Source organism: Sminthopsis crassicaudata, chromosome 1, assembly GCF_048593235.1.
Source record: "Sminthopsis crassicaudata isolate SCR6 chromosome 1, ASM4859323v1, whole genome shotgun sequence".
NCBI classification, from domain to species: Eukaryota; Metazoa; Chordata; class Mammalia; order Dasyuromorphia; family Dasyuridae; genus Sminthopsis; species Sminthopsis crassicaudata.
In genome coordinates, this window is record NC_133617.1 from 148262465 (window position 1) to 148283175 (window position 20711).

Sequence of the window (20711 nt, forward strand, 5' to 3'; positions counted from 1 at the left end):
CATACTTTGGTTCAGAGCCTTTTAAATACTGAATTAGTTCTGGCAATGTGTGTGTCAACTTCATTATCAGTGCGTTCACCTTGGAAACTATACTGTCAAGGTATGTGAAGTTATCTACAGTATTCAAAACTTCTCTATTTCCTGTAACCAATATGGATGATGTGTTGTTGGCTGATGGAGCACCTGTGTTTTCTTAGTAGTGTTAGGCCAAAATCAGCACAAGCAGCAAAAAATTGATTCATTTTTTTCTTGTATCTCAGCTTCAGGGGGTACCTTGAGTACATAATCATCTGTAGACAAAAATCATATACCAACTTTAGTCTTGGCTTGTAGCCTTTACAAGTTGAAAAATTTACTATCAGTGTGGTAGCTGACTTTGATGCTGTGTTTGTCTTCATTGAAAGCATTTGACAATATGGCTGAAAGCATTATACTAAAAACAAATGGCAGAAAGCATGCAGCCTTGTTTCACTTCATTGGTGACTGGAAAAAAATGAGAGCATTGAACATTATCTAGAATCTGGACAAGTGTGCCATCATGAAATTCATATACAATATTGATGAATTTCTCTGGGCAACTAAATTTTGATATAATTTTCCCTAAGCCCTCCTAACTGATGGTCAGGTCTACAAATATTGTATACAGACTTTTGTTTTGCTTCTGGTATTTCTCCTGGAGTTGGACAACAAATAGCATATTAACCATTCCTCAACTCATTCTGAAAGCACATTGGCCCTCAGGTAGATAACTGCCTTCCAGTTGAAGGATCAGCTTATTAAAGAGGAATCTGACAAGTATCTTGGCAGTAATGACTATGAGAGAGAACACTTTTCATCTATCACCCTGTCTTGTGATTGCCACAGGACTTATAGAGATGCACAATGGAAGCATCCTTGAATCCTGGGGGATAAATTCCTCTTGCCATACAATCTGGAAAATTTCAGTCAACTTTTGTATGAGCAATGGACTCCTCATCTTGTAATTCCCATCTGGAATAGAATTGGCACCTGGTGTTTTGTCACACAGAAGGAGCCTAATGGTATTCAAAAATCTCTTCTTCACTTGGAACTTCAGATAGAGAGGGATTATTGTCAGCCTGAAATAAATGGTCACTGGCTTCAGCATTGATAGTCTGTTGAGAACATTATGGAAGTATTCTGCCTGTATCCCTAAAATCATGTTCTTATGACTAATCAGTGTGGCTCCATTAGCTTGCTGTTGTTGTTTGTCCTGTTCTTTATGAGGACTATGATATTAGGGAGGTAACTGATCCCAGATGATAATGCTTATGATACTTTAAAAATCCCTGGATAAGCATATGAATGAAAATCCTATGGTCGGAGAGGGAAGAAGAAATAGTAGAAAGGAGGGAAGTCCCTTATTATAAGCATAATTTTCTTGGAATTATTATAAAAATCACCCAGAGAAGATAAAAAAGATTACTGTCTGTCTAGTAATCTGTCCATCTCTGTTTCTCTCTTGTGTTCTCTGTCTTTCTCTTTCTCTTTATATATTTACATATGCAAGATGGCTCTGGAGGAGAAAATGAGGCTGATGACTTTGCACAGCTCACACTCACTTAAATCCCACTCACCTGCATGTCATAACATTACTTTCCTAATATTATAGGCCTCTTCAAGAACAAAAACCAAATTACAACCTCTGTGAGTTTAGCTACCCCACTGGAGTCCCAACTGAACTGAGCAACACAGCTCTTTGAAGGAAGGAAGGAAGGAAGGAAGGAAGGAAGGAAGGAAGGAAGGAAGGAAGGAAGGAAGGGAGGAAGGGAGGGAGGGAGGGAGGGAGGGAGGGAGGGAGGGAGGGAGGGAGGGAGGGAGGGAGGGAGGGAGGGAGGGAGGGAGGGAGAGAGGAAGGAAAGAAGGAAGGAAGGAAGGGAGGGAGAGAGGAAGGAAAGAAGGAAGGAAGGAAGGGAGGAAGGGAGGGAGGAAGGAAGGATGGATGGAAGGGAGGAAGGGAGGGAGGGAGGGAGGAAGGAAGGGAGGAAGAGAGGGAGGAAGGAAGGAAAGAAGGGAGGAAGGAAGGAAAGGAGGAAGGGAGGGAGGGAGGAAGGGAGGGAGGGAGGGAGGGAGGGAGGAAGGGAGGAAGGAAGGAAGGAAGGGAGGGAGGGAGGGAGGGCTGTGTTAGCCAGTTGACCACTTCTATGGTCCTCAGTGAGGCAGCTCTACTCATATTCACAGAGATAGTTGTTTGTCCTTTCTCTAAGAGGACTATAACATTAGTAAGGTTATCCCATGACATTCAAGTTAGTTGTACTTAAATGAGGGTGGGCTGTGCAAAAATACCAGCTTTACTTTCTCTCCTGTGATGCCATCTGGGCCCAGTGGTAAGTTTTAGGTCAGGATGACTGGAGTTGGCTGTGGTACAGTGGGAGACCTTGGTCTTTTTTGCTGAAGTCTTTAACAGGTCTCAGTTTAACTAAGGCAGTTCCAATCAGTGGGGTTTTCCTGCAAGTAGCAGTTGTATTGTTTGGCCTGGTCCTTTTGGTAGGCAGTTAGGCTTGTTGACTAGTTTTGATGGCAAAACTTGGAACAGCTTCATGGTGCTCCCCTTTACTGTGGCCAGTACAGAAAAGCAAGTATCCATCTCTGTAGTAAGCTAGCCTTCATTTGCCAGTCTTATTTCATTCAGAGCTGCTATCTGAATGTGATTCTTGCTGAATTCTCTCACAAGAGCTGTTCATCTTTCAGGCCTACTGGAATTTGCCTATAAGTGTGTGCACATTCCATGTACTGATGGTAAGTAGAATCATCCTTGCAGTTTTTGTACATTTTTTTGTCTTTGACTGCAGGTTGGGAGCCCTGCCTGCCACAGAATTAAGGACAGGGTTGGGTAAGCCAAAAGTGTTCAGGGTACCTTTTCTAACCCCTTCCTCACACCAGAAGCTGAGCAACGTGGTCCTTAAAAGGCTGCTCAGATGCCCAGTGGCTACCAAATCCCATTGTTGCTTCCACTGAGAAAACAATTCTGTGGCCTGGGTTGCCTGTGTGCAGAGTTGTGATTACAACTCCCAGTGTATCTGCATATGTTGCTTGGTGTAATGTCTGGAGGTCTTGGGAGTAATCACCATGACACTAGCCAAAGATAAAGTCCAAATTCTTTATTATCTCCTTCACAGTCTGTCTCCTTTACTTGGGACCTGACTAGCTTTCTGGAGGGCCTTCAGTCGGGACTTGGTTTCAGTGGAGAAATGGAGAGCCACTAGGAGCCTGATCAAAGATGGAATATCTCTCTCCTAGTCCTTGTTTGATATTATATACTCTATTATTATATCTTTGTAAGTGTCAGTCTTGTAGAATTATTGTGAAGTCTGAGTTAGCTCCCTGTTGACAGGGATCAGGCAGAGTCCGGATCAGCAAAAGTTCTTGGTCTTTAGGGGGAGAAGTAAAGGAGATGGATGAAAACTCCAGGAATCTCCACAACCTTCTCTCTCTTCCTTGTCCACAGCCAAAGCGACCCTGGCTTATTTTATTCCACCCTCTAATCCCTCCTATAATTATATGTATACACCAAAAGATTGAGGCAGGACAGAATAGTGAGAAGGGCCATTTTCCAAGCATATGCTAATAGAGTATTGTCCAATCGGTAATTACCCTTAAGTGTTCCTGTTGCCTGATTCCAGTGCACCAACTCAGAATTTCAGTCTTTTACAAACTATATTAAATACTACATGTAAACTAGAGAATCATTATTTTAATTCCATTAAGTTAACACCTCAGTTATACTGAACTAGAAAACTCACATGCTAAACTAGATAACCATTGTCTTATCATTCCTCTGAGTTAACACCTTTCAAGTATATTTCTCCAGAGTTCTGGCCCATTACAGCTTTGCATTTACTTGTTGCCACAGGACTTTGAGATAAGTAAAAGTGGTTAAAAATGATATGGGTGATGTCTTTTGATTGGGGTGTAAATTGGATTTAAGTGAGGCAAAGTTGCACCAAGTCCTCAACTTCACTCTGTCTTCCAGTTATCAAAATCCAGTGGCAAGGAGAGAGTCAAGATGACTGATGATGGCTCAAGATGCAATAGATGACCTTGGTGTCTTCAGTATTTAACCAAGCTGTAAGCACTCCACAGTGCCTATGTCAGTTGCCTTCATGGCCTTTGGAACAAGTAATTTTCTTTTCTTTTCTTTTTTTTTTTTTTAACTATTATTATTATTATTTTTATTTTATAGCTTTTTATTTACAAGATATATGCATGGGTAATTTTTCAGCATTGACAATTGCTATCCAACTTTTCCCCTCCTTCCCCCCACCCCTTCCTCCATATGGCAGGTTGACCCATACATGTTAAATATGTTAAAGTATAAATTAAATACAATATATGTATACATGTGCAAACAGTTGTTTTGCTGTACAAAAAGAATTGGACTTTGAAACAGTGTACAATTAGCCTGTGAAGGAAATAAAAAATGCAGGCAGACAAAATTAGAGGGATTGGGAATTCTATGTAGTGGTTCATAGTCATCTCCCAGAGTTCTTTGGCTGGGTGTAGGTAGTTCAATTCATTACTGTTCTATTGGTGACCACGTCCATCAGGATTGATCATCGTATAGTATTGTTGTTAAAGTATATAATGATCTCCTGGTCCTGCTCATTTCACTCAGCATCAGTTCATGTAAGTCTCTCCAGGCCTTTCTGAAATCATCCTGCTGGTCATTTCTTACAGAACAATAATATTCCATAATATTCATATACCACAATTTATTCAGCTATACTCCAATTGATGGGCATCCACGCAGTTTCCTTTTTTTGGCCACTACAGAGAGGGCTGCCACAAACATTCTTGCACATACAGGTCCCTTTCCCTTCTTTAAAATCTCTTTGGGATATAAGCAGTATATAACACTGCTGGGTCAAAGGGTATGCACAGTTTGATAACTTTTTGAGCATAGTTCCAAATTGCTCTCCAGAATGGCTGGATGTATTCACAATTCCACCAACATTGTATCAGTGTCCCTCTTTTCCCACATCCCCTCCAACATTCTGTATTATCTTTCCCTGTCATTCTAGCCAATCTGACAGGTGTGTAAAGGTATCTCAGAGTTGTCTTAATTTGCATTTCTCTGATTAATAACGACTTGGAGCATCTTTTCATATGGCTAGAGATAGTTTCAATTTCTTCATCTGAGAATTGTCTGTTCATATCCTTTGACCATTTATCAATTGGAGAATGGCTTGATTTCTTATAAATTAGAGTCAATTCTCTATGTATTTTGGAAATGAGGCCTTTATCAGAACCAGAACAAGTCATTTTCAGTGGCCCATTCAACCAGTGGAAATCTTCCGATGCTTGGGGTAGACCCCCTCAGTTACCCTCAACTTGGTTTAAATCTGTAATGTCTATAACATCTATACTATACTATACTATACTATACTATACTATACTATACTATACTATACTATACTATACTATACTATACTATACTATACTATACTTTTGAATATTCCAGGCATGGTAAAACCTTATTTTACACTTGAGGAAATTAAGGAATAAAATAAATTACTAGCCCAGGGTCAAACTGGTTAGAGAGTAGTAGATCTGGGATTTAAATTGAACTCTTCATGGTAACATGATGCTGCCAATGGGAAAGATTCTGTTTCAAGAAGGAAGATGTTTAAGGTCATTAGTGTCTAATGCCATAGAAAAGTTGGGATGGATGAGGATAGGAAAAAGCCATTTGGATTTGGTGATTAAGGTTATTAGTGACCTTTGAAAAGGATAGTGAAGGGGATGCAAATTAGGTTTCAAGAATCCAATCCAGCAAGCATTTATTAATTACATACTCCAGTTTTATTTTATTACTGAATGTACAAAGAAAAAATAAAAAAAAAAATTTGTAAAAGTGCAAAAGGTTTAGGACTTTGAATGGTTGGTGAGAAAGTAGAGGCAATGAGTGAAGAGTCCTCTCCAGTTCATCTTTCTTTACTCTTCCCAAAATGATTTTCCTTGAGCACAGTTCTGACTATATCACTCCATTATCCTATCAACTTCGTAGCTTCCTTGCTACTAGACGCTCCTATTGACTTTAGGAAAAAACAAAAACTCCTTGTTAATTTAATTTTAAGCTCTTTTGTCTGTTAACCTATCTTTCATTAAAAACTTTTTTAGATTTTTTATTCTGAACTTAAATGTTAAAAATTTTTTCCCATATATGCTGTAGTAACACAAAAAGGCTTGCATATTTAACTGGATTTCCATTTCATACTACTTGCTTTAAAAAAAAAAAAATCCTACATATTGCTTTTAAAATTGGCATGTTTGTACTTTGTTTTGTTCTCTTTTATGTATTTTAAAAAAAAAAACCTGTTTCAATGGCCCTTTTAAAACTTTTGTAGAATTTTTTTTTTATTCTGAACTTAAATGTTAAAATTTATTTTTTGACAATGTTTTCCACGTATAAATTTTTCTTCTGGTTATGCTCACATCATTTTGCATCAGTTCATGCTAACCAAAGTTTTTTGCAATTACCTCTTTTTAAATATCTTTTTTTTGCATCACATACATTTTGTTCAGCCTTTTGCTTACTGATGCGTGCTTTTCCATTAAAGGTCCTTTTTTCCCCTCTAGGATTACGCTTAATTGTTTAGGATAAGTTATTCCTGATTTTAAGTTTCTCCCTTCCACTCCTCTCCCCCTCCCCCTCCCCCTTTCTACCCCTCTCCTTTTTTCTCCCTCTTTCCCCCCTCCCTCTCTCTCCCTCTCCTCCTTTATATCCCCCCCTTTCCCCTCTTTCTCTCTCCTTATTTGTCCTCCCTTTTTCCTCCCTCCCCCCTTTTCTTTCTTTCCCCTCCCTTCCATCTTCTGTTCCAAAATGCACTCCAGAATGGTTGGATCAATTCATAATTGTAATGTTCGGGCTAGCTTTCTGGAGGTCCTTTGGACGGGCTTTGGTGTCAGCAGGATAGACATCACGAGAATGGTCAAGATTAGAGTCTAGAGTCTTGATCATAGTGTAGGAGGCATGGTAGCTACCACTAGGCTGGTCAAAAATACAATGCAGTCCTTCTTAGCCCTTATGTATCTTATTGTAATTACATCATTACAGCATACTGATTATGTGTGAACTTGGAGAAGTTCACTAAGTACTAAGTTTATATGTGAACTAAAAAGCCATTATCTCATCAATACCACTGAGTTAAAACTTTTTTCAAAAATGAATTATTGTTCCAGTGTCCCCACATCCCCTCCAATATTTATCATTATCTTTTTCTGTTATTTTAACCAATCTGAGAGGTGTAAAGTGTTACCTCAGAGTTTTCTTAATTTGCATTTCTCTAATTAGTAGTGATTTAGAGCTTTTTTTCATAGGACTAGAAATGCAAGTATCTCTTTTGCCTTTTGGAATGTTGTGTTTTTTTTTGTTTTTTTTTTTTTTGTTTTTTTTCTTTTTCTGAGGCTGGGGTTAAGTGACTTGCCCAGGGTCACACAGCTAGGAAGTGTTAAGTGTCTGAGATAAGATTTGAACTTGGGTCCTCCTGAATTCAAGGCTGGTGCTCTATCCACTGGGCCACCTAGCTGCCCCTGGAATGTTGTGTTCTTAGATCTTCTGGTTTATTATAGAAGCTGCCAACCTCGTAAGATCTTCAAACTGTGATTCCTTACTTCCTTGAACTGCTTCTTTTTGGATGTTTGCAGTATTTTTCTTTGATGGAAGCATTTTAGATTTTGGCTTTGACATTCTTGGGACTTTTAACTTTTTTTTTTTCTTCCTTAGGAGTGATTAGTAGTTTTCTTTCTTCTCTTCACCTAGCTCTTTTGTTCTAATGATATAAGCAAATTTTCATTTATGATTTCTTGAAACATAGTGTCCAGACTTTTTTTGCGGGGAGTCTTATGGTTTTCAGGGAGTCTCATTCTTAAATTATTCCTTTTTAATCTGTTTTCCAGGTCAGCTATTTTTGGTATCAGATATCTTACATTTTCTTCTATTTTTTGAACCTTTTGATTTTGTTTAAACATTTCTTGGTATCATAGTTTTTGTTTGTTCTGTTTTCTTCTGGGATTTTCTCAGCAAAGATAGTAGCATGATTTCCTATTTTATTTTTCAGTTATTTTATAGAGGAAACAGGCAAACAGGGTTAATTGATTTGCTAGGTTCATAGCTAATAAGTGTCTGAGTCAAGATTTGAACTTATAAAGATGAGTATTTCTGATTCCAAGCCCAGTCCACTCTGTACTGAGTCACCTAGCTGACCAAGTATTCATGTAGTCCTTGTGAATCCATGTTTCCTTTGAAAAAATTCCAGTTATTATGGAGTGCTTCCTTTCTGGGAAAAATAATTTATAATAATTTTTAATATTGATTGTTTCCTTTGATTCATTCATCTCTTCACTTTAGTACTAGAATTGAGATTTTATGACAGATTAAGAATCTACCCCATGCTCGCTTTTGGGTAAGGTGGTTACCCAAACTTTTTCTCACTTTAGGTTTCTTGGGTTTCTTCATAATATCCACCTTTATCTTTGAGGTTCAGTATCCTCTTTGGCATTTAAGATCATAGTGCAAGAGATTTGGGAGGCCCTGGTTTGAGTGCTTATATTCATTCTGGCTGCTGTTCCTTCTTGAGGCTTTCCAAGATCTTTCTTAGGCTTTTTCATCTCCTTGTGTGCTTATAGGGAAGAATTTTAAGGGGAGGGCTATCTGCGCTTGCTAACTTGAGACACAGATCCTTTCAGTTCACCATTTTTATAATATATGATTGAGAATTCTATTTATAGCTGCACAATTTAGATTGCAAGTACATTTTGCAATTTGTTTATTAATAGTTTTTATTTACCAGATATATGCATGGGTAATTTTACAACATTGGCAATTGCCAAAACTTTTGTTCTAATTTTTTCCCTCTTCCCCCCTCCCCCAGATGGCAGGTTGAACAATACATCTTCAGTATGTTAAATTATAAATTAAATTTATATATATACACACACACATGTCCAAACAGTTGTTTTGCTGTACAAAAAGAATCGGACTTTGAAATAGTGTACAATTAGCCATACATTTTGCATTTTAACCTTCACAAATGTCAACAGTTTAGTCTAATAAAATCAAGAAATTAAAGCAAAGAACCTCTAAGTCACAGTGATTCTTTTTTTTTTAATTTAATTTTTATTTTATTTTATAATTATAACTTTTTTTTTTGACAGTACATATGCATGGGTAATTTTTTTTTACATTATCCCTTGCACTTATTTCTGTTCAGATTTTTTCCCTTCCTCCCCTAACCCCCTCCCCCAGATGGCAGGCAGTCTTATACATGTTAAATATATTACAATATATTCTAGATACATTATATGTGTGTAGAACCGAATTTCTTGTTGCACAGGAAGAATTGGATTCAGAAGGTAAAAATAACAGTTTACACTCATTTCCCAGTGTTCCTTTTCTGGATGTAGCTGATTCTGTCCATCATTGATCAATTGGAATTGGATTAGCTCTTCTCTAGGTTGAAGATATCCACTTCCATCAGAATACATCCTCGTACAGTATCATTGTTGAAGTGTATAATGATCTTCTGGTTCTGCTCGTTTCACTCAGCATCAGTTGATGTAAGTCTTTCCAAGCCTCTCTGTATTTCTCCTGTTGGTCATTTCTTACAGAACAATAATATTCCATAACATTCATATACCATAATTTACCCAACCATTCTCCAATTGATGGACATCCATTCATCTTCCAGCTTCTAGGGCTGCCACAAACATTTTGGCACATATAGGTCCCTTTCCCTTCTTTAGTATTTCCTTGGGATATAAGCCCAGTAGTAGTATGGCTGGGTCAAAGGGTATGCACATTTTGATAACTTTTTGGGCATAATTCCAGATTGCTCTCCAGAATAGTTGGATTCTTTCACAACTCCACCAACAATGCATCAGTGTCCCAGTTTTCCCACAGCCCCTCCAACATTCATCGTTATTTGTTCCTGTCATCTTAGCCAATCTGACAGGTGTGTAATGATATCTCAGAGTTGTCTTAATTTGCATTTCTCTGATCAATAGTGAGTTGGAACACTCTGTCATATGAGTGGAAATAGTTTTAATTTCATCATCTGAAAATTGTCTGTTCATATCCTTTGACCAATTATCAATTGGAGAATGGCTTGATTTCTTATCAATTAAAGTCAATTCTCTGTATATTTTGGAGATGAGGCCTTTATCAGAACGTTTAACTGTAAAAATGTTTTCCCAATTTGTTACTTCCCTTCTAATCTTGTTTGCATTAGTTTTGTTTGTGCAGAAACTTTTTAATTTGGTGTAATCAAAATGTTCTATTTTGTGATCAATAATGGTCTCTAGTTCTCCCTTGGACACAAACTCCTTCCTCCTCCACAAGTCTGAGAGGTAAACCATCCCATGTTCCTCCAATTTATTTATGATTTCGTTCTTTATGCCTAAATCTTGGACCCATTTTGATCTAATCTTAGTACGTGGTGTTAAATGTGGGTCCATGCCTAGTTTCTGCCATACTAATTTCCAGTTTTCCCAGCAGTTTTTGTCAAATAATGAATTCTTATCCCAAAATTTGGGATCTTTGGGTTTGTCAAAGATTAGATTGCTATTTTTATTCACTATCTTGCCCTGTGAACCTAACCTATGCCACTGATCAACTAGTCTATTTCTTAGCCAATACCAAATGGTTTTGGTGACTATTGCTTTATAATACAGTTCTAGATCAGGTACAGCCAGACCACCTTCACTTAATTTTTTTTTCATTACTTCTCTTGAAATTCTCGACTTTTTGTTGTTCCATATGAATTCTGTTGTTATTTTTTCTAGGTTACAGTGATTCTTTTTGTGATAGATGAACACATAGATTTATTTTCACTTACTTTTTTATTCTAATTAGATTTTGGGAGAACTCATTAGTATGTCATAATAGTAAATTGCAATAAGAAATCAAAATAATTTAAAAGGGTAAGTTGATAGTTTGAAATTTAAAGTTATTCATATGTCTTCTTACAAGGCCATGTTTTTCAGTTCAGTCTTTTGACCTTTCATTTGTTTAGCAGTTTGATGTCCTCTTCCATAGTTTATATTTTTGTAACCTGTTAGGAAAGAGGGATATTTGATCTTTGTTCAAATTGGCATATTTATAGGGGTTTTTTCCCTTGAATATTGTGAAAATATAAAGAAACTTTATTCTTTTTATTTCTCCCTGTTTTTCTCCTTAAAAGAAAATTTAGGACCTATTAATTTTAAAAGTGGAAAATTTAGTGTAGAACTATCGCCTTCATTGAAGTCCTACTTTGATGCCTCATTCTTAATGTGGAGATGAGACTAGTGTGGAGCAGAGGTAGAGATTAAGAGGAAGAGCATTCCAGCAAGCATGGTGGACTGCCAGAGAAAATCCCCAGAGCTGTGATATGAACTGTTTTGATAGTAAGGAGGCCCGTTTCATTGGACCAAAGAGTATATGGTGAGGGATGTATTAGATGTAAGAAGAAGGAAAGATATTGCTGATGGGGAGGGAGTTGTTTATGGAAGGCTTTGTATGTTTAAATGAGAATTTTTTGTATTTGATCCTGGAAGTAATAAGGAGGCATTGGAGTTTTTTTGGGATGAGGGAAAGTAGGAAAATGTGAGAGACTTCTGTATATATATCACAGCATTACTTTGGAACTGAAGAAGAGGAAAGAGGAAAATGACATGTACTTATTGTTTTCTCGAGCTAGAATTTATTCATTTTTGTCTGTGTGTCTAGTAGATAACAGTTTGTTAATTGATTAATGGTAGCTTAAGTAAGTGTGAAGAGAAAGTTTTCTGATTTTGCTTTTAGAATAAAGAAAACTGAATTTTTGTAGGCTGATCTGAGTATGAGGAATTAGAAGAGAAGGAATCGATCTAGAATGTCAGGGGTGGGAAGAGAATATAGATGTCCTAAGAGGTGATGAAAGTAGACAGTATTGAGTTCACCACTGTTCAAAGCTTTAGCAAAGAGGAGAGTCACCCTCTTCCTTTGAGTCAGTAAAAAAGGGCAGAAAGGTACGGTGAGAGCAATGGGAAAAGGAGGATAGAAGGGATTGTTATGAATTTAGTTTTGCATGTAAAGGAAGAGCTTTTTGAAGGATGAAGATGTCATGCTTGAGAAGAAAAGAAGATTGAGGAACATGATAGAGACCAAATACCTGGAGCTTTGATGTCATAGACTTGCTGATCCCCTGCTTGTTGCATCTTCCTACTGTATCTGGTATAGATGCTTAACACACACTACACTCTTGAAAGATTTAAATTATTCTTGTGTACTTTTTGTGTAGTATTGTGTCCTAGTGTATTATAATTTTTTAAAACAAATATTGGTTAAATTGTATTTCTTGATTTACTGAAGTCAACTGGGAAAAGTTGCTTTTTGCCTTTGGTAGAGAATTCCCAACTATTCCTGGAAGGGCATCTTTTCAGTTTTTCTCAGCTTTGTCATTTGAAATACATAATTAAGCTCAGTGCTGGTGCAAGCAAGATTTTTGATTATGTTAGGAAGGAAAACTTGTAAGCCAAAATAATTATCTCCTTATACCAGGGATGGTGTTATCAGTGCAATAAATTCCCTTTTTACCTTGGGGCAGTAGAGAAAACTTATTGATCTGTAGAGGTTCAGTTCCTTCATACATATAGTTGCTTGTGTAGTTCTGGACAAGTCACTTAACTATTTGGTTTTTAGATTATAAATTATACATTATAGGAAAAATGCAAAACTTGCATTGATTGAGGGAGTTTCCTAATTAATAAGAATTTCTGATCTTTAATGTTTATGTATATACATATATCCTCTCATCTTCATAACAACCCTCTCAGGTAGGTGCTTTTATTATCATCTGCATTTTACTGATGAGGAACCTAAGACTGAGTGGTTGTGATGTGTCACATAGCTAGTGAGTGTTTGAGTCTGAATACAAAAACAATTCCTGTTCTCAGGTACATTACACTCTGAGGAGAAGACAGTAAGATATTGTAAGGGATTTAGAAGGGAGGGAAGTGGTCAAGGATATGCTTGGGGAGGCATGGCTTAGATCTAACCATAGTGATATAGTGATGGTCTGGTTCTAGTCCGGAAAAGGCAAAAGCTCACCTAATAGAACTCTGATCCAAATACCAAAATGAAGAGGGCAGGATTGGGATCTGACTAGGAAAGTTTATGAAAGTAGGAACATTGAGAAAAGAAACATATTGTGAAAGATGTGAGGATGTGTTTGATGCATATAAAATGTGACTGGGTGAGAAATTAGGCCTAGATTTTACTAATTTAGATATAGGTTTGAGTGTCTGGAAAAGAAGAGATTCTCCCCCCCCCCCCCCCGGGTTAAATGACTTGCCCAGGGTCACACAGCTAGGAAGTGTTAAGTGTCTGAGATCAGATTTGAACTCGGGTCCTCCTGAATTCAGGGCTGGTGCTCTATCCACTGCACCACTTAGCTGATCCCAAAGAAGAGATATTTGCAATTCTGAGGATAATCATTTAACTGAGGGAAAGAGATAGGGCAAAAGACTGAGCCAATAATAGGAATATTATTGACAACATTAGGAAAATTAATTGAAGCCAAAGGAGGAGCAGTCAGGTGCTACAAAGAGATTAAAGAGAAGAATCAGGGAGAAAAAAAATTGAATTATGCTCTCATATAATTTATGTGACCTCAGTTGTAGAATAATGATTCAAAGAGTTAGGATAACAGAGGGAAAATATTGTATATCCTGAAGCCTCTGCAAAATTTCAGGAAATAGAATGTATTCTGTATTTGGCCATTTGAGAAACAGACATTTATGTGTCTGCATTTTTATGAAAGTCCATTTAGTCTTTTTAGATGTATGTAACAGGCAAGCTACAACAATATCCTACTAGTATTTGAAGGATTCTTTAACATTTTGGAAATTCATTCAGGATTATCTCATGTATGAAATATATACAATGTAATTCTCTTAATTATCCTTTATCATCCACATTTTACTTAAGAGGAAACTGAGTCAGAGATATTAATTTGATTGTGATTAATTGAATTTGCTTATTTGAAATTGATTTGTCCTATCTCACACAGCTAATAATTGTCTAAAGCAGGATTTCATTTCAGATCTTCATGATTCCAGTGGCAGTATTCTACCTACCTGCCTTCTTGGGAAGGATTCATATTATAAAAGTTTCAGTAGACACAATATAAAAAATTCTTCCATCATTATTGATTAGAGAAATGCAAATTAAAACAAGTCTTGAGGTACCACCTCAATATCTCAAATTGTCTAAGATGAAAAGAAAAGATGATAGACGTTGGAGGGGATGTGGGAAAACTGGGACACTAATACATTGTTGGTAGAGTTGTGAAATGATCTAACCAGTCTGGACAGCAATTGGAACTATGCCTGAAAGGCTTATATAAATCTGTGCATACACTTTGACCCAGCAATGCTGTTACAGGGTCTGTATCTCAAAGAAATCATAAAGGAGAGAAAAGGACCCACATGTGCAAAAATGTTTGTAGCAGTTCTTTTTGTGGTAACAAAGAATTGGAAATGGAATGGATACCCATTTAATGGGGAATGGCTGAATAAGTTGTGCTATATGAAGGAATGGAATATTATTTTCTATAAAAAATGATGAAGTTGATTACAGAAAGTCTTGGAAAGATTTACATGAACTGATGCCAAGTGAAACAAGCAGAACTAGAAATACATTGTACACAATAACAGCAAGAATGTGTGATGATCAACTATTAAAAGACTTTGTTCTTCTCAGTGGTTCCGTGATCCAAAGCAATCCCAATAGAGTTTGGTCAAAAATGTTATTTGCATCCAGAAAAAGAACTAAGGAGACTGAATGTAAATCGACACATGCTATATTCACTTCTTTTTTCTTTTTCTTTTTGTCTCTCCCATGGTTTTTACCTTTTGCTCTGATTTTTCTCTCCCAATATGATTCTTAAGGCAATGTGTATTAAAAATAAACAAATTTACCAGAAATTTAAAAAAAAGAAAAAAGAAAATTTATCTATCTCCTGCTCCCTGCTACCCCTGTTTCTGGAAAATCAGATTTTAAAGAAGGAAGCTTATGATAGGCAATTGATGAAAAGTGATATAATCCAGATTTATCTCAAAGAAAAAGGGAATTATATAGTTTGTCACCTGTTGATTATAAAGCATGATACTCCTGATTGGCCTTGAATATCCCTGCCTAGTGCAGTGGGAGAGCAATAATTAAGAATTATCTGGACATTGGGCTGATTTCTCAAAGGAAAAGGCTTTGTTGTGGTAGAAAGCAGGACGGGACCAAAATAGCATCAGGGGCTGGGTAGTCTAGGGGGGTACTTCAGGATGGTATTTAAGAATGGGGTGGAAGGAGAAGTTTCTTTTTGCTCATTGCCCTCTCCAATAAGATGTTTACATCTTAACCATTGGCCAAATTTTAAGGGAAAAAAAAAGAAATAGAAACATGTAGCAGGACCCAAATTTCCTGGCATTCTGTGTACTAGGATCAAAGCTTCTTGTAACTGGGTGTGTGATTAACCATGTCCTATTTACTAAAACTCAAGCCCTCTGTACCTCTGTACCTGTTCCCGTGGGTAGTAACTTGTTTTTCCCCCCCCTTGGCCCTGCTGGGGCCTATCCCTCTAGGCCTAAATCTATGAAACTATGATAATCTACTTGGTATATTATTTTTCACCAATTTTTTCTTTTTTACTGAGGCAATGTGACTTGCCCAAGGTCATACAGCTAGGAAGTATTAAGTGTCTGAGGTTAGATTTGAACTGGAATCCTCTTAACTTCAAGACATTCTTTATCCATTGTGCCATCTACTTACCTCTAAAACCTTAATTTGATTGTCATTTAAAGCCCTTCACAGTCTCTCCAACCTCTCTTTCTAGGATCTTTACCCTTCACACACTTTAGCTAAATTGGCCCACTAACTATTCTTTGTTCTCTGTTAGGATTACTAAGTGAGAACTGAGGTTTTCTGGACAATTACAAGGTGAGAACTCAGGTTGACTTGATAGAGGGGGCAAGCTCATTGGCTGGGGTGGTTCTTCCCAGAAGCCCTTGCATTATCCCACGCCCATTCTCTGGGAGGATAAAAAGAGACAGCACTGGGCGCAGAGGGCAGATCGGCCTGGAGAAGGATAAGAGCTGGAGGAGATTCAGAGCCAGGATTCAAGAGAAGACTCTGAATTGCATCAGGCTTGACGGGGCTCTCTGCAGGAAGGGAAGTCACTTCTTTGGACAAGAGTTAACAGCAACTGCCTGGAGACAACGGTTCGTTACAGGAAGAAGAATCTGTCGGAGAGATTTGAGTAGAAGACACAGCAGATCTCTTCCCAGAGAGCGATCCAGCAGCTTCTAGAGACAACAGCTCGTTACATTTGGCGCCCAACGTGGGGCAAGGACTTTTGCTTATCCTGACAAGAGGAGCTAGACCAGACCTTCGCAATTTGGCGCCCGAACAGGGACCGACACGGTCCTGATTCCAGTGGAAAAGCTTCCAATCTAGATCTCAGTCTCTCTGACCCAGAACCGTGAGTAACGAGGAAACTTTGTTAAAGATTAAGTGAGCGTGCTAATAGATAAATAAGGAACTTAACTTGTTAAGGGCTAAACCAGGAATCTCTTATAGCTGAAATGGGGCAGATGTTAGCTAAATTCAATCCCTGGACCTCAGCCGACTCAACCCCAGCCCCAGAAGCAACCTCAGCTCCACCCCCATTCAGGAGTGGTACTATAGAGAGTATAATCAAGATAATTGAGGAGCAGAGTTTACTTGTAACCTGGGTACAGATTGCTAAACTCTTGGCTGCATTAAGATGCACATCCCCTTGGTTCTTAGAGGAAGAAAAGATAGATGTAGATAAATGGAAGCTAGTGGGATATGAAATGAAAGAATTTCAAGCAAAAAATGGGCCTCGTTCAATTTCTGCAGAAGTATTTTATATCTACAACATAGTTCAATTAGCCTTAAACTATCAAGCAAGTTGTAGGAGAAGGAAAAGTTCTAAAAATGAACAGAGGAGGAAGTGTGAGGAAAACAGGAAAGATCAAGATCTTTCCCTAGAGCAAGAGGATTTAAATGAGGAATTATGGTATGATTCTCTTGAAGAAGCTTCAACCCTGCCTAGAGAACAGATTATTGACAGGCCCACATCAACCCCACCTTCAGAGATGGAGGAAGAAAGAGGGGAAGAGGCAGAAACACAAACAGAATTGCCTGTGAAGAAGCCTAAGCCTATGACAAGATTAGAAAAAGCATTGGTTAAAGCTAAGAGAGAAGGACAGGATATAAGTGATTTTATACATGCATATCCTGTGATTGAAAATACTGACTCTGTAGGTAAAAAAAGGAGAAGATATGCACCTTTAGATTTGAATAAAATTAAGGATTTGAAAAAAGGTTGTACCCTTTATGGGGCTACATCAGCTTATGTCAAAATGTTACTAGATGGTTTGTCTTATGAAGTCCTAACCCCGAATGATTGGAAATCCATAGCAAGGACATGTCTGGAACCTGGAGAAAATTTATTATGGCTTGCGGAATTTCATGAATTATGTAAAATTCAAGTCAGATGCAATTTGGAAATAGGAGTTAACACACAATTCACTTTTGAGCACTTAGCTGGTGAAGGTCAGTATGGAGAGAATTCGGAACAGATTCATTATACCATGACAATATATGAACAAATTGCTAAGGCTGCAATAAAAGCTTGGGGTGTCCTTCCTGGACAGAAAGATCGTGGAGAGGCTTTCACTAAAATACAGCAAGGTCCCAATGAACCTTTTGCAGATTTTGTGGGACGTTTGCAAACTGCTGTCAAAAGAACTATTGGAGAAAATTCAGCTACAGAAATAATGACCAGACATCTGGCTAAGGAAAATGCCAATGAGATTTGCAAAAGAATTATATGGGGATTAGACAAAGATGCTCCTTTAGAGGAGATCATAAGACGCTGTGCTACAGTGGGAACAAATGCTTTTTACACCGGGACAATGATGAATGTGGAAAGGCAGGGTCCCTCATGGCAAGGGCCTTCTAGAGAAACTTGGCGATGTTTTCAATGTGGAAAAATTGGGCATCTAAGAGCTCAGTGTAGATATGGAGATACAGTGAGAAGACAGGGTGAGAGAAGACCTAAAACTCCATGTCCAAAATGTCACAAGGGCCTCCACTGGGCCTCCGAATGTAGATTGACCCAGGGAAATGACAGGTGGGACCCAGCTTCAGCCCCCCAAGTGGGGCATGATGGCAGCCGAGGTTACATCCAGAGAATTTTAAGACACGATCAATCAGCCAAAAGGCAATCAGATGGAAGAAAGGGATTGAAATTAGGAAAAATAGAGTTGTGTGCAGTAGAGACTACCGAGATACTCCCTGGAGAAGTGAAATCTGTTCCTGTTGAGCCTATGGATCCTTTGCCTCCAAGCACAGTAGGCTTGACCATTTCACCTTCTGAGAGTGCCTACAAAACAGTGTCCATCCATACACTGATGTGGGAGACTGGAGAACGTGTATCTAATATCCCAGTCACTAACACAGGCAGACAACGTGTGATTTATCAACCAGGAGAAGTAGTAGCATCAGGCTTATTGTTACGGACCCCTAATAAGCAACCTAGTGATAGTCGCCTAGATTTTGACTCCAATGAACAAAATCCAGGAATATATTGGACAGCAGCTGTGACAGCTGACCGACCTATGCTTACTATTTATATAAACGGAATACCATTTGAAGGATTGGTAGACACGGGGGCAGATCGTACAGTTATTAGAGGTGCCAATTGGCCCGGTCACTGGCCAAAGATTAAAGCAGACACCTATATGTCTGGGGTGGGAGGATCAATAGCAGCAGAAGTTAGTGCTAGGCCTTTGAGATGGGTATTTGAAGGAGAAACAGGAGCTTTTACTCCTTTTGTGGTTGAAAAAATCCCCATCAATCTGTGGGGAAGAGACATTTTACAGCAGATAGGATTACAAATAAGCACTTCGGCTTTTTAGGCAGGGCTGCTGTTGAAGGCCTACCTGCACTTTCACCAGTTCCTATTCAGTGGAAGACTGATTCACCAGTGTGGGTAGAACAGTGGCCCTTAAGAAGTGATAAAATTCAGGCCTTATTAGACATAGTGCAAGAACAACTTGACCAAGGACACTTGCGGCCTTCTCTAAGTCCTTGGAATTCCCCAGTATTTGTGGTGAAAAAGAAATCTGGAAAATGGAGGATGATAACTGATCTAAGAAGAGTAAATGAACAGATGGAAACTGTGGGAACTCTTCAGCCTGGACTTCCATCTCCTACTCAGTTGCCAAGAGAATGGCCTCTATGGGTTATAGACATTAAGGATTGTTTCTATTCTATTCCTCTAGATAAGGAGGATATGAAAAGATTTGCTTTTTCAGTGCCTAGTGTTAATTTGGCTGAGCCTTATAAAAGATATGAATGGACAGTTTTGCCACAGGGAATGAAAAACAGCCCTACTATGTGCCAAATGTATGTTGCAGCTGCTCTTGCTCCAGCAAGAAAAGCCTTTCCAAAAGTAATATTGTTACATTATATGGATGATATTTTGGGATGTGCACCTGAGGAACAAATGTTAGAGGCATGTCTACAAAGGACCATGGAAACATTAAAGTACTACAAACTGCATATAGCTACAGAAAAAATTCAAAGACATGCTCCTTTTCAATATTTAGGATATGAAGTATATCCTAAGACACTCACAGTACAAAAGCTTTCTTTAAGAACAGAGAAGTTGAACACCTTAAATGACTTTCAAAAATTAATAGGAGATATCCAATGGATGCGTCCAGTGTTAGGCTTAACTACCAATCAACTACAACCTCTATATGATATTTTAAGGGGAGACAGTGCTTTAAATTCACCACGCCAGCTTACAAAAGAAGCACAAAAGGCTTTGAGAGAAGTTGAACTGGCTTTATCCAATGTGGTTGAAAGAGTCACTCAAAAACCCTTGGAAATATCAGTTTTTGCTACAAAAGAGGCACCCACAGCAGTCCTTCATCAAGGAGACAGAGTGATTGAGTGGGTGAACCTCCCAGCACAACCAGAACAAAGCCTTACACCTTACCCAGTGCTTGTGGCTAGGATTTTATTAAAGGCTATTAAGAGAGTAATACAATTATCTGGGATAAGTCCTGAAAAAATATACACATTCTATACTAACGCACAAATTAATGTATGCTGTGAGACCATCCCAGAATGGCAAATTTTATTGGCCACCGCTCCAAATTTTGCACATGGATCTCCATTAAAGATTACCCGGCTACTACATAATTGGCAATGGATTTTTGAAGAAAAGGTTTCTAAGGTTCCTCTTAAAGGACCAACAATCTTTACAGATGCCTCCAAAGAAAATATTTGTGCCATATACTCTCATGATTTAACCATAAAGAGAGTAATCAGGACTCCTTTTGAATCCACTCAACAGAATGAATTATTTGCTATCATGCTAGCTCTCACTTATTACCCAGGAGACGTAAATATAATTACTGATTCAGCCTATTCAGTAGGTGTAGTACAAAGAATTGCCACAGCCCAAATAAAATTTGCAGCCTCCAATATTTATCAGCTCTTTAAGGAACTTCAAGAGCAAGTGAGAAAACATCCAGGCAAGATTTATATCTTGCATGTCCACTCACATAGTGGACTTCCAGGTCCCATTTTTGATGGAAATTCAAAGGCAGATAGCCTTCTAACCATGTTAGCCAGTAGT

General features: G+C 38.1%; 1 protein-coding gene across 8 annotated transcripts in view; it reads left to right on the forward strand.

Annotated features, from left to right (window-relative positions):
* VIRMA (vir like m6A methyltransferase associated) overlaps window positions 1-20711 on the forward strand; it is a 90300-nt gene that overhangs the window by 19498 nt on the left and 50091 nt on the right. For 3 of the 8 annotated variants that reach the window (XM_074269261.1, XM_074269318.1, XM_074269272.1), the window contains exon 1: window positions 4039-4137. The exons of 4 other annotated variants lie outside the window; for them this stretch is intronic. In XM_074269261.1, the coding sequence (XP_074125362.1) occupies window positions 4054-4137 (84 nt within the window). In that variant the 5' untranslated portion in view covers window positions 4039-4053. Of the gene's footprint in view, window positions 1-4038; window positions 4138-9519; window positions 9577-20711 lie in introns of those variants that run through there. One more of the 8 variants, XM_074269309.1, reaches the window with a different exon arrangement.